Consider the following 12,598-nt stretch of genomic DNA (forward strand, 5'->3'; position numbering starts at 1 on the left):
AGTTTATGTTTAATCCTTTTGTTCTTGTTTTGCTAAACATCCATTAAAAAAAAACCCAAGCATTGGATTAAAAATTAAGTACTATCAATATTCTTTCTATTTATTAATATGTCGGCAATGGCAACATACATGTAATGAATTTGAAAAGAAAATTCTATATGAAGCACAGACACGTATATGAGTGAGAATTTGGGGGTTTCTTGGAAATTACCATTATGGATATGCTGCCAAGACCAATTGAGCCAAAAAGAGCTAGCCAGAAGACAATGGAAGCTCAGGGCCCCTCCTTTCAATTTTTGAAAACCCGATCATTTCCAACTAATAATTTGTGTACGACATAACAGGCATATTATTAACATTGAAAAAAATGGTACAGAAAAATACAAACCTTGTTTGTAAGCAAGATTTAGAGGTTGAACCTGGATCTAAGAAAAGCCCAAACCCCATTAGGTTGGGAGTGAGTGAACTACCAAAGATTAAAGGCCTACGCTTTAAGGGTTGGGCTTCTGTAGGTTAACCATCATGTAATAAACTACACTAAACAATCACTATCTCTCAACTAGCTAATTCCTTCATGTTCTGTGGTTCACCTCACCTAACAATGTGTAAAACTAATTCTACCAAGTACAACCAAACAAACGTTATGGTACATTACAGGCTCTTTCGGCTCCATGAATGGAAGCATTTGTGAAGGACTTTGTTTGAAAATATCAATGTAGAAACTGTATCTTTTTCGGAAAGGTTAACGTATGCATTTACAAACAGAGAAGGCTGTAGAAGACGAGTGGTATAAAAGCATTATCGAGTTGTGCTGTGTAAGCCTCCAATAAACCACTTGTGGTCACGGCAATGAGAAGAGGGAACCAATTCTGTGGAAATTGGAATTTAAGATATCACTATATGTAGATGTATTGATAACCCGAACAATAAATTAGGTCCTTGGCTGAACTGACTCATCCTGGAGAGTCAAGATACATTTATGATGCCAATTCAAAAACACTTTAGCACTTTTTTTTTCAATAAAGAAACCAACTTAGCCAGATTGAACGTTTCAGCAAAATCATTCCCAGCTAAGTTGCCACAATTGTGCTTGTGATGAGCATCAGTCAACATCTTGGAGTATCAGTGTGCACAGGCACACGTGTGTGTGTGAGAGAGAGAGAGAGAGAGAGAGAGAGAGAGAGAGAGAGAGATACCTGAGTTAGAATGTATCCGGTGGATGCCAGAAGTGGAAGCAGAACTGAGCAAGCAGCAAGGACAGATACTATACCAGCTGCAGTGCCTTCAATGGTTTTCTTTGAATCGTAAGAAGTTTGTTATTGTTAGCAGGTAAAGTTCCTCAAAAAGCTTGAGCATTAAAAATTAATAAAAGAAGAAATGAGAAAGAATGAAAATTCTTACAGCCAGTTTTGCTCCACCTAAGGACACCATACTTGTGGCCAACCATAGATGCCTAAGCAAAAAACCAAAACAGTTACAATTTTATGATCATGGACAGAGTAAAAGGCAGCGATTTGATTACTTTGTAGACCTTTTCATAGTTAACCTCTAGTACTAGTTGATAATCACAAGGTTTCAAATTATTGTTAATAAATTAGTAAATTACATGGTAATACAGTCATAATAAGTAGGACTCCCTGTGGTTACTTCGTAAGTAGTGGTGGTGGTGGGGTCATTATGGCCTTTTTAATCCTAAATAAAGATGGCTAAGGTTTCCTCTTCTCTCTCTTTCTTGATTGGCTTGGGTAGAATGCTTGTCTAGGTTTGAGAACTTTGGCCATGTTCACATGGGCTGTCAAACTATTTATTTGATAGTAACTAAACCCAAGTATAAAATTGCATAAATTTTTTAGTTTAGTTCAAGAGCGAATTTGACATCAAACAAAAAAAGGAAAGAGCAACTAGTGACAACATCGTAAGCATAGTGATATGTGGAACAATATAAATAAGCATGATAATCGTGTAATAACACTTTTTTCTTTATTAAAGGAAAAAGTAAAGAGCCTGCCCGCAAAATTGTGGGAAGGGGGACCAGGAAGGAGTGGGGTAATAATCTTTTGGAGAACAGATGTTCTAGTAATATATGAACGTCAATTTCAAAATATCTAGAAATTAAGGCAAGTGCAAATGTGAGAAATTTGAAATGGAAAGAAATTGAAGGCCCAAATAGAAACAAAAGGTGCACTTACCATCGTATCTCCAATGCCAAGGCTTAAAATTCCAGCAAAAGGGATAAGAGGCCGATCATTGAACCCCGAGGACATCCAGATAGGAAGCGCACATCCCAATAAAAGTGAAAAATGGCTACAAAAATAAAAAGGGATCTGACTTCAAAGTTCTTGCAACAAGTATAAGCATTTTAGTTTACATAATGGTAACATGCCATACCTTACAATAAGGATATCAGAGTCACGATGATCTGTAAAGGCACTCATGAATTGATGCACTAGTTGTCCTAAAGGCCAAATTCTCCAACCTGGCTACAAAGGAAAGGTTATGCAAAATCAACCAAGAAATTTAAAATAAATAATCAGTTTTCCAGCATGTGAGAAAACATAGACCTTGCTTATAAATCATAAATCAAAAATATGAAATATTAATTTGTGACACTTGCAAAAATGTCATCCTTCAAAAACCTTAACTAGTGAACATTTGGACAGAAAATAAAACTTCATATTGTTGTTCCAATAGGGTCGGAAGCGTGTAAATTATTGTACTAAAAATCACACAAAGTTCAATTCCCAGGGAAGAGAGGTGGATCACATGGATTTCTTAAATACCAAGTCTTTCCTTAGACAGAATATCCCTTCTATAGTAATTTAATAGCACAATTAAATACTACTATTATACCCTCAAATATTGAAAGAAAAATAGGACAAGAAAGAACACAAGAGTTTTAACGAGGTTCGGTAAATTATACCTACGTCCTCGGGCACTAACACCAGATGATAACTTTACTATCTTCAAAGTATTACAAACAAATAGAATTCCTTAAGAATTCTCAAATGAGAGAAGAGAGAAAACTAAGAGAGAAAGATTGGTTGGGATGATTGAAATGAGAAATGAGAAGGCCTATTTATAGTTGAGGTTCAAGGACCAAACAATAAATAGCCCATTATCTCAAGGACAAAAAAAAATTATCCCTTGCCACTTTTCCAAAGTTGGTGGTTGTCATTATTGATTGTCTCCCATTAATGTTAATGGCAACCATTATTAATTGTCTTCCATTAATGTTAACAATCTCCACCTTGAAGATTTGATTAGGATAATCACATCTTCACACACTTCCTTCAACTCCCCAAATTCGATAAAGCTATCTTTTGTAGTGCCTACAAATGCGCTCTCGAGCACCATACACCTGAAGGTGCTCAAATTCTCAGGATGTTAATCAAGTTCAAACAATGATTAAACTTGATTGTTGTTACCACCTTGGTCATCATATCTGCGGGATTATCTGCTGTCGGAATCTTCTGAAGTAGAATTTTTCCTTTTTCAAAGACTTCCCGCACAAAGTGATATCTTACGTCGATATGCTTGGTTCTTGAATGATAGACTTGATTTTTCGCTAAATGAATAGCGCTCTGACTGTCACAATATAAACTTATGTGACTTTGAACAACTCCTAAGTCTTTCAACAATCCATTAAGCCAAATAGCCTCCTTAACAGCTTCTGTAACTGCCATATATTCTGCCTCTGTAGTAGACACAGCTACTGTAGACTGTAAGGTAGACTTCCAACTCACTGGGGCTTTCGCAAGAGTAAACAGATACCCCGTAGTTGAACGACGTTTATCTAAATCACCAGCAAAGTCGGAATCAACATATCCAACTACAAACTGACCAAGTGCTTCATCCTGTTCAAAAATTAAACCAACATCTACGGTTTTTTGAAGATACCGTAGAATCCATTTCACAGCTTGCCAATGTCCTTTTCCAGGATCATGCATATACCTGCTCACAACTCCAACAGCTTGTGAAATGTTAGGCCTCGTACACACCATCGCATACATCAAACTCCCAACTGCATTAGCATATGGACTTTCGCCATATATTCTCTTTCTTCTTCAGTTTTCGGAGATAATTGAGCACTAAGTTTCAAATGAGAAGCAAGTGGGGTACTTACATGTTTTGTGTTTTCATTTACACCAAAACATTGTAATACCTTTTTCAGATATTGCTTCTGATTTAAACAGAGCTTGCCTCTCGGTCTATCTCTACTTATCTCCATGCCGAGAATCTTCTTGGCCTCACCTAGATCTTTCATCTCGAACTCTTGATTCAACTGAGCCTTCAGCTTATCTATCTCATTTTGGCTCTTCGAAGCGATTAACATATCATCAACATACAAGAGTAGATAAATGAAAGATCCGTCATGCAGCTTCTGCAAATATACACAATTGTCATATTTGCTTCTTGTGTACTTCTGCCTTCTCATAAAGCTATCAAATCGCTTGTACCACTGCCTCGGGGATTGCTTCAATCCATATAGTGATTTGTTCAGCTTACAAACCCAATTTCTACCACCAGCATCTGTGTATCCTTCGGGCTGAGTCATATAGATCTCCTCTTCTAACTCACCATGCAAGAAAGCTGTCTTAACATCAAGTTGAGCTAGCTCCAAATTCAACTGTGCTACCAAGGCCAACAAAATTCTAATGGAGGAATGCTTCACAACAGGGGAAAATACATCATTGTAGTCAATTCCCTCCTTCTGAGCGTAGCCTTTAGCTACCAATCTTGCCTTGTAGCGAATATCCTTCTTGCTAGGAGATCCATCTTTCTTTGCGAATACCCACTTGCATCCGATTGCCCTTTTACCTTTCGGTAATTGCGCCAACTCCCAAGTATTGTTCTTCCGGAGAGACTGCATTTCTTCATCCATGGCGCTTTTCCATTTATCACTTTCTAAGCTTTGCATTGCTTCTTGATAAGTGATAGGAATATCATCAACAACGGGAATGGCGTAGGCCACCATATCAGTAAATCGAGCAGGTTTACGAATTTCTCTCCGTGGCCTTGCAACTGCAACTGGTTCTGGTGTACTTAGTGGTTCTTGGGTCAGAACCTCTTCAACCTCTAATTCCTCCATTTTGGCTGGAGAATTAGACTTATTAACTGGGCAAATCCCCATCTGCTCAAACTCCACCTGTTTTGGAGTACACTCCACCTGCTGTGAAATATTGCTCGTCTGAATATCTTTATCTGCTACCTTTTTCAATGTGGCAGATTCATCAAAGGTAACATCTCTGCTACAGATCATTTTCTTTGTGCTTAAGCACCAAAGACGAAATCCCTTCACTCCAGAAGTGATTCCCATAAAGAGAGCTTTCTTTGCCCTCGGATCTAACTTTGACTCCTTCACATGGTAATATGCAGTGGTTCCAAACACATGTAAGGAATCATAATCTGTAGCCGGTTTTCCAGACCATACCTCCATAGGAGTTTTTCTTTCTAATGCAGATGATGGCAAACGATTAACAAGATGGCCAGCGTATGTCACAGCCTCAGCCCAAAATTGCTTGCCCAACCCAGCATTGGACAACATACATCGAACTTTCTCCAGCAATGTTTGATTCATACGATCTGCCACTCCATTCTGTTGTGGTGTATCCCTAACTGTGAAGTGTCGAACAATACCATACTCTTGGCACACATCGAAGAACGGATCACTTTTATATTCCCCTCCATTGTCCGTCCTAAGCCGCTTGATTTTCTTGCCAGTCTGGTTTTCGATCATAGTTTTCCATTTAAGAAAAACTCCAAGCATTTCATCTTTAGTTTTCATGGTATACACCCAAACTCTTCTGGAAAAGTCATCAACAAAAGTAACAAAGTAGTGTTTTCCTCCCAACGAAGGTGTTTTGGAAGGCCCCCACACATCTGAGTGAATATATTCCAAAATACCTTTTGTATTATGGATAGCAGTGCCGAATTTCACTCTCTTTTGCTTTCCCAGAACACAGTGCTCACAAAATTTTAATTTGCAAGCCTTTGCACCTTTCAACAATCCTTGGTTTGCCAGAATTTGCAAGGATTTTTCGCTGGCATGTCCCAACTTCATATGCCACAACTGCATTGAGTCCAATTCTTTGTTACCGGAAGCTGTAGCGACTGCTCCAATAACTGTACTACCTTGGTAGTAATACAAGTTATTTTTCCTGATGCCTTTCAATATCACAAGTGCGCCAGATGTCACTTTCAAAATCCCATCTCTCATAGTAACAACTGAACCATTGGATTCCAAGGCTCCCAATGAGATGAGATTTTTCTTCAAACTGGGCACGTACCGAACATCAGTCAGAACTCTAGTTGATCCATCTTGATTCTTTAATTGGATTGAACCTATCCCAACAGTTTTACAGGCATTGTCATTGCCCATATAAACAACTCCTCCATTTAGTTTACTAAATCAGAGAACCACTCCCGGTTAGGGGACATATGAAAGGTACAACCCGAATCCAATATCCACTCATCTGAATGGAACGACGATGATGATGCAACCAGTGATAGTTCAGAGTCACTAGTATCATGCTTTGCAACACAAGCATCTACAGCAGCTTTTCCCTTATTCTTCAGCTTTGGACAATTTTTCTTCCAGTGGCATTTCTCATGACAAAAGGCACATTCATCTTTCCCGAGTCTGGACTTTGACTTTGATCTCCCCTTTTGAGTTTTCTTCCGAGTGTATGAACGACCTCGGACTACTAAAGCTTCTGTATCTCTGATTGAGTTTTTCTGTTTGTCCTTCTTTCTCTGTTCATAACTGTATAAGGCCGCACAGACTTCGCTCAGAGATATATCACTCCTGCCATGAAGTAGAGTAGTTTCTAGGAACTCAAACTCCTCAGGAAGTGACCCCAACAGCATCAAAGCCAAATCTTCATCTTTGAATGTCTCATCCATATTCAGCAAATCAGTGACTAACTGATTAAATTTGGTGATGTGATCATTCATTGTGGTACTTGGGACGTATGTGAAGCGAAACATCTTTTCTTCAAGTGGAGCTTATTTTGACTGTTTTTCTTCAAAAAATTTTCTTCAAGTGTCACCCACAATTATTTAGGTCTCCTTTCGTAAAAATTTCGTTCGAAAATTTCGACGTTTGGGCACTCAATTTAGTCAAAAGGACTAAATTGTAAATAGTGCAAAAGTTGAGTTCTATATGTAGAAGTATCTAATTGATATGAAATTTTAATTGGAGGTCTTTATGTGGTAATTAGACCATTAGTTAGTTGATGGACAAAATAGACATAAGAAATGAGAGAAATAGATTTTTTTTAAGTGGGGGCATATTAGTCATTTGGTAATAAAAAAAAATAAAATGGGAAAAAGATGACAAAATCATCATCTTCCTCATTAGTTGCTGCCAAATTTGAAGGAAGCCATAGCTAAGGTTTCTTTGCTTTCTCAAGCTCATAGTAAGTGCATCCTAGCCCCGTTTTTAATGTTCTTCGCATTTTTGGAATCCTCGTAACTCGGTTTAGCTTATTCTAGCATAATTCGTGTTAGGGCTCATATTTGGAAAAATACCCATAGGTGAAATGTGTTTATTTGCTGTTTTATGGTGGAATATGAAGCTATAAATTATGTTAAACAACTTTTGCTAAGCGATTTTAAGCGAAAACGGGTAAATAGGCATAATCGGTAAAAATATTATTGTTCATAAGTGTATGTTAGAGTGAGAATTTGATGTTGCCATAGAAGGGAAAATGTTCAGCATGTCATAAACCTAAGAATAAGTGATGAAGTTTAATTTCCGAGCTTGGGGACAAAAGTGTAATTATGCAAAAGTTTGGGGGCAAAATTGTATTTTTCAAAAGTTGGGTGGTGGATTATTTTAATGAATGTGAACATTAAATGAGTTAAATTTGCTATTATAGATCAAGAAAGACGTGAAGATTATCTCAACGAGGAAAGAAAGATAGTGGAGTGAAGTGCAATATTACGATATTTTGCACCGAGGTAGTAAACACGTGACTTGATGTATTATTTTGACATTAATTGATATATGTTGAGATTTATTTGGAATTAAATAAATGTTTGGCCATATCCTAAAAATGTTGTTAATCGGGAAAGGTGGTAAAGGGTTGCAATATATGATTTATGGGTTGAACACTCGGAATAAGCCGAAGTATGCTGTACATAAAGGGGTTGCTGTGTGCTGATTCCCCGATTCATTGGTGGTGCTATGTGCGATATCCACCGTATCTTTGAAATGTGAAAGGGGGTTGCTATGTGCTGATTCCCCCGAGGGTTTGCTAAGTGCTGATTCCCCAGTTCATTGGTGGTGCTAAGTGCGATATCCACCGTATCTCTGAAATAAAAGGGGGTTGCTATGTGCTGATTCCCCAAGGGGTTGCTAAGTGCTGATTCCCCGATTAAGTGGTGGTGCTAAGTGCGAGATCCACCAATAACGGTTAACATTCCGAGTGCTCAACGAAAAAGTGTGGAAGGTGAATATTGCCATATGGTGGAAATTTTTATGGGGCAATATTGAGTTGGATACTAAATCGATCCATGTATGAGATGGGAGAAAATATCAAAAACGAAAAAAGGAACGATTTAGTTATAAACTGTGTTGAACAACGGCAGATGGGTAACTTTGAAAATCACCATAAATGGTGGAAAATGAATGGGAAGCTGAATAATATATGAAATTGAAGCTGAATGTGTCTATTTTCATATGAAATAAATAGAATAAGCAAAAGAGTTGTATTTTTGGAGATATCTGAATTTTACTGAAACAGGACTGGATTGATTTCGGGATCCCCTGTTCTAACTTTGGAAAATCACCAAAAATTGTACAAAATAATTATGGTGTGAAATTTATATTCCTGGATTCCTTATTGACTCTATTTTTAATATAAATAAGCGAAACCATTTTAAAATTTTGTACAGAGAGTTAAGTGAATTTTTTGAGGAAGGGTCAGAACCGTTGGGCAGTGAAACAGGGGAAGTTTTAATGAATAAACTGTACTAATTGGCTGGGTAAAAAATTCTGAAATTTTTATGGTGAAATGGTATATGAGTCTAGTTTCAGGGAAAATTTACGAAACTCAATTTGGAGCCCTGTAGCTCCGGATAAAAATAAATTAGCGACTATGACGCAGAAAAAAGTTTGCTGGAAATTGCCTAAACAATGAAGTTATTCATGAATAAGTTTATATTTTGGTGTAGTTATGTGAGTAATTACTTATTATCATGTGTTTACTTACTAAGCTATATGCTTACTCGATTTTATTTTTCCCTTGATTATAGTGACTTCCGACAACTCGGAAATTGGAACGAAGTCAGACAATCATCCACACTATCCTTCACACTTGGGGTATTTTGCTACTATCGTTCCGGAAAATTATGGCATGTATAGACGACCTATGAAATATGGAATCATCATGTAAATATATGTTATGGTTTGATTTAAAATGTGGTGTTCATTAATAGTTAAATTGTGAGTATTATTATAAATGAGTTTGGTTGATATATATATTGGATTGTGATTTAAATTTGCAGGAGGTTTAAGCAAAATTAGCAGAAATGCTGTCGAAATTTTTTTAAAAACTTAGTAATACCTCATACTCTGTTCCGAGCCGGAATACGAGTAAGGGGTGTTACATTTTAGTGGTATCAGAGCTACGGTTTAGTCGGTTCTCGGACCAATAAAATATGTGTGAAAGTCAGTCTATACATGCCATCAATATATTGTGATAGTGTGATGATTTTGACAATTTAAAATTTTGTTTTATATAGTAAATGGATCCTAATCGAAGTATGGCAGATGATGTTGAAAGTAACACGCCGGTTCCCGCACAAGGGACCGCGCATGAAGAGAGTAGACATGAGACACATGGACAGGATGAGGCTCGAGAAGCCTTCCTCCGAATGATGAGTGATTGGTATACAGAATATGTCCGTGTAAATCCGAATGTTCCACCTCCTCCACCCCCTCCTATTCTTCCGCCGGTCCCCGTAGCTCCACGAAGTGCTGAATTGGTGAGATCAAGTAAACCACCCGTTGATAGAATTCGAAAGCATGGGGCTGAAGATTTCAGGGCCAATGTTGATGATGATCCGGAAAAAGCCGAGTTTTGGCTTGAAAATACTATCCAGGTATTTGATGAATTATCTTGTACTCCTGAGGAATGTTTGAAATGTGCTGTGTCTTTATTGAAGGATTCGGCATACCGTTGGTGGAAAACATTAATAACGGTGGTTCCAAAAGAAAGAGTTACTTGGGACTTCTTTCAGGAAGAATTCAGAAAGAAATATGTAAGCCAACGGTTTATTGATCAGAAGCGCAAAGAGTTTCTCGGATTGAAACAGGGCGAATGTCAGTAGCAGAATATGAACGGGAGTTTGTCCGGCTTAGTAAATATGCCCAGGAATGTGTGCCTATGGAGGCTATTATGTGTAAAAGATTTGAAGAGGGGCTAAATGAAGACATCAGATTACATGTTGGAATTTTAGAGTTAAAAGATTTGTGGTATAGTTGATCGTGCTTGCAAAGCTGAAGAGCTGAGTAGAGAAAAGAGAAGGGCAGAGATGGAAGCTCGAGATGTAAGGAAGAGGTCAATGGGCAGAACATTTCAATCTCACCCGAAGAAGTTTAAAGGGATGGATCCACGACCAACCGGTTCAGTTGGGTATTCACGCAGAGACCGAGGGAGGTCATATTCCGGAACTACAACTCGAGCTACCTCAGTGGCAAGTGTGGGTAATGTAGGAAACACCAGACCTGAATGTCAACAGTGTGGCAGGCGACATACTGGTGAGTGTTGGGGATTTAAACGAGCTTGTTTCAGATGTGGTTCCCAAGAGCATTATGTAAAAGACTGCCCTGAGAGAATAGAAGAAGAAAGATTACAAAGAGCTGGATCGGGTGATGTTGTCAGTAGAGGCAGACCACCGAGAAATGTGGGAAGCAAAGCCAGTGGTAAGAGTGTGATAAAAGATGCAGCTGGAGGATCAGAAACTAGAGCGCCTGCCAGGACTTATGCTATACGCCTCGAGAGGATGCCTCATCTCCCGATGTGATTACTGGTACATTTTCTCTTCATGATATTGATGTTATTGCTTTGATTGATCCCGGCTCTACTTATTCATATATATGCATGAATTTGGTGTCTAGTAAGAAATTGCCTGTTGAAAACACTGAATTTGTAGTTAAAGTATCAAATCCTTTAGGCAAATATGTCTTAGTCGATAAGGTTTGCAAGAATTGTCCCCTGATGATTCAAGGTCACTGTTTCCCGGCTAATTTGATGTTGTTACCATTTGATGAGTTTGATGTTATTTGGGGATGGATTGGTTGATATTGCATGATGCCAAGGTAAATGTAGACAGAAAATTCTTGAATTAAATTGTGAAATGGTGAAATTCTCCGGGTTGAAACAAAGGAGCCGAATAAGTTGCCTATGGTGATTTCGCACATGTCTGCTCAGAAATACTTGAGAAAGGGATGTGAAGTTATCTTGCTTATGTGCTGAACACGGATATTACTGGGTCAGCTTGAATCAGTGCCGGTAGTTTGTGAATTTCTAGATGTATTTCCAGAGGAATTGCCTGGGTTACCTCCGATTAGAGAAGTTGAGTTTTCTATTGATCTGTTACCTGGTACTGCACCGATTTCTATTGCACCGTATCGAATGGCTCCGACTGAGTTGAAGGAATTAAAAGCTCAGTTACAAGAGTTGACAGATAAAGGATTTGTGAGACCGAGTTTTTCTCCTTGGGCTGCTCCTGTGTTATTGTGAAAAAAAAAGACGGCCTATGAGACTTTGTATGACTATCGTCAGCTCAACAAGGTGACTATAAAGAACAAGTATCCTTTGCCGAGAATTGATGATTATTTGATCAATTAGAAGGGGCAACAGTGTTTCTAAGATTGATTTGCTATCATGGTTATTGAGTCTTTAGAGTTAATATGATTTCTGTATCTTGGGTAACAATTCAGCTATTAGACGATAACCGAATTTTCGGGTACTGATAGTTGGGTTCATAGATGATATTTTAATCTATTCTCGGGATGAATCTGAGCATGCAGAACATTTAAGAACTGTGTTGCAGATTCTGAGAGAAAAGAAATTGTATGCTAAAATTCAGCAAAAAGTGAGTTTTGGCTTCGTGAGGTTGGATCTTGGGACATATAGTTCAAGTGAAGTATTCGGGTTGATCCAAGCAAAATTTCAGCAATTGTTGATTGGGAGCCACCAAAGAATGTGACCAGAAGTTAGAAGCTTCTGGCTTAGCTGGGTATACAGACGCTTGTCAAGGGATTTCGATGATTGCTTCTCCTTGACTAAGTTACTGCAGAAGAATGTCAAGTTTGAATGGACCAATAAATGTCAAAGAGTTGAAAAGTTGAAGGCATTATTGACTGAGCGCCAGTGTTGGTGGCAACCTGAGTCCGGAAGGAGTTTGTAATTTACAGTGGATGCATCGTTGAATGTCTTGGGTGTGTGTTAATGCAAGAGGGCAAAGTAAGTTAATGCTCGAGACAATTGAAAACGCGAAAAATGAGAAGAATTTATACCGACGCAATGAATTTACGAAGTTGGTCGATGACAAACAAATTGTTTTTGGCGTGATTAAAAAATTTGGC

At 38.2% G+C, this 12,598-nt stretch overlaps 1 protein-coding gene across 3 annotated transcripts; it reads right to left on the reverse strand.

The window, feature by feature from the left end:
- Positions 1 to 307: 307 nt before the first annotated feature.
- LOC121227000 (dolichol kinase EVAN) lies at positions 308 to 2,740 on the reverse strand. Of its 3 annotated transcripts, none has more exons than XM_041110517.1 (5): positions 2,389 to 2,472; positions 2,190 to 2,304; positions 1,402 to 1,453; positions 1,197 to 1,273; positions 308 to 869 (listed from the first exon to the last, which is right to left on the reverse strand). In XM_041110517.1, exons 1-5 carry the CDS (start codon positions 2,433 to 2,435, stop codon positions 756 to 758), a joined length of 405 nt encoding a protein of 134 aa, XP_040966451.1. In that variant the 5' UTR covers positions 2,436 to 2,472; the 3' UTR covers positions 308 to 755. The 3 variants fall into 3 exon arrangements, 2 of the variants coding, with proteins under 2 accessions (XP_040966451.1, XP_040966450.1); XM_041110516.1 differs by having other exon boundaries at positions 309 to 869; positions 1,197 to 1,282; positions 2,389 to 2,740; XR_005924690.1 differs by having other exon boundaries at positions 310 to 869; positions 1,197 to 1,295; positions 2,389 to 2,480.
- Between the last annotated feature and the right edge of the window lie 9,858 nt (positions 2,741 to 12,598).

The sequence above is a fragment of the Gossypium hirsutum genome, unplaced genomic scaffold (genome assembly GCF_007990345.1).
Source record: "Gossypium hirsutum isolate 1008001.06 unplaced genomic scaffold, Gossypium_hirsutum_v2.1 scaffold_712, whole genome shotgun sequence".
Lineage (NCBI taxonomy): Eukaryota > Viridiplantae > Streptophyta > Magnoliopsida > Malvales > Malvaceae > Gossypium > Gossypium hirsutum.

Excerpts from the sequence above, each read along its gene's own strand:
- LOC121227000 (XM_041110516.1), bottom strand. The coding sequence starts at position 2,435 with ATGAGTGCCTTTACAGATCATCGTGACTCTGATATCCTTATTGTAAG. Across the intron at positions 1,454-2,189 it reads TTGGCATTGGAGATACGATG|GCATCTATGGTTGGCCACAA; the intron begins GTAAGTGCACCT and ends TTTTTTGCTTAG. Across the intron at positions 1,283-1,401 it reads TAGGTGGAGCAAAACTGGCT|GCACTGCAGCTGGTATAGTA; the intron begins GTAAGAATTTTC and ends AAACCATTGAAG.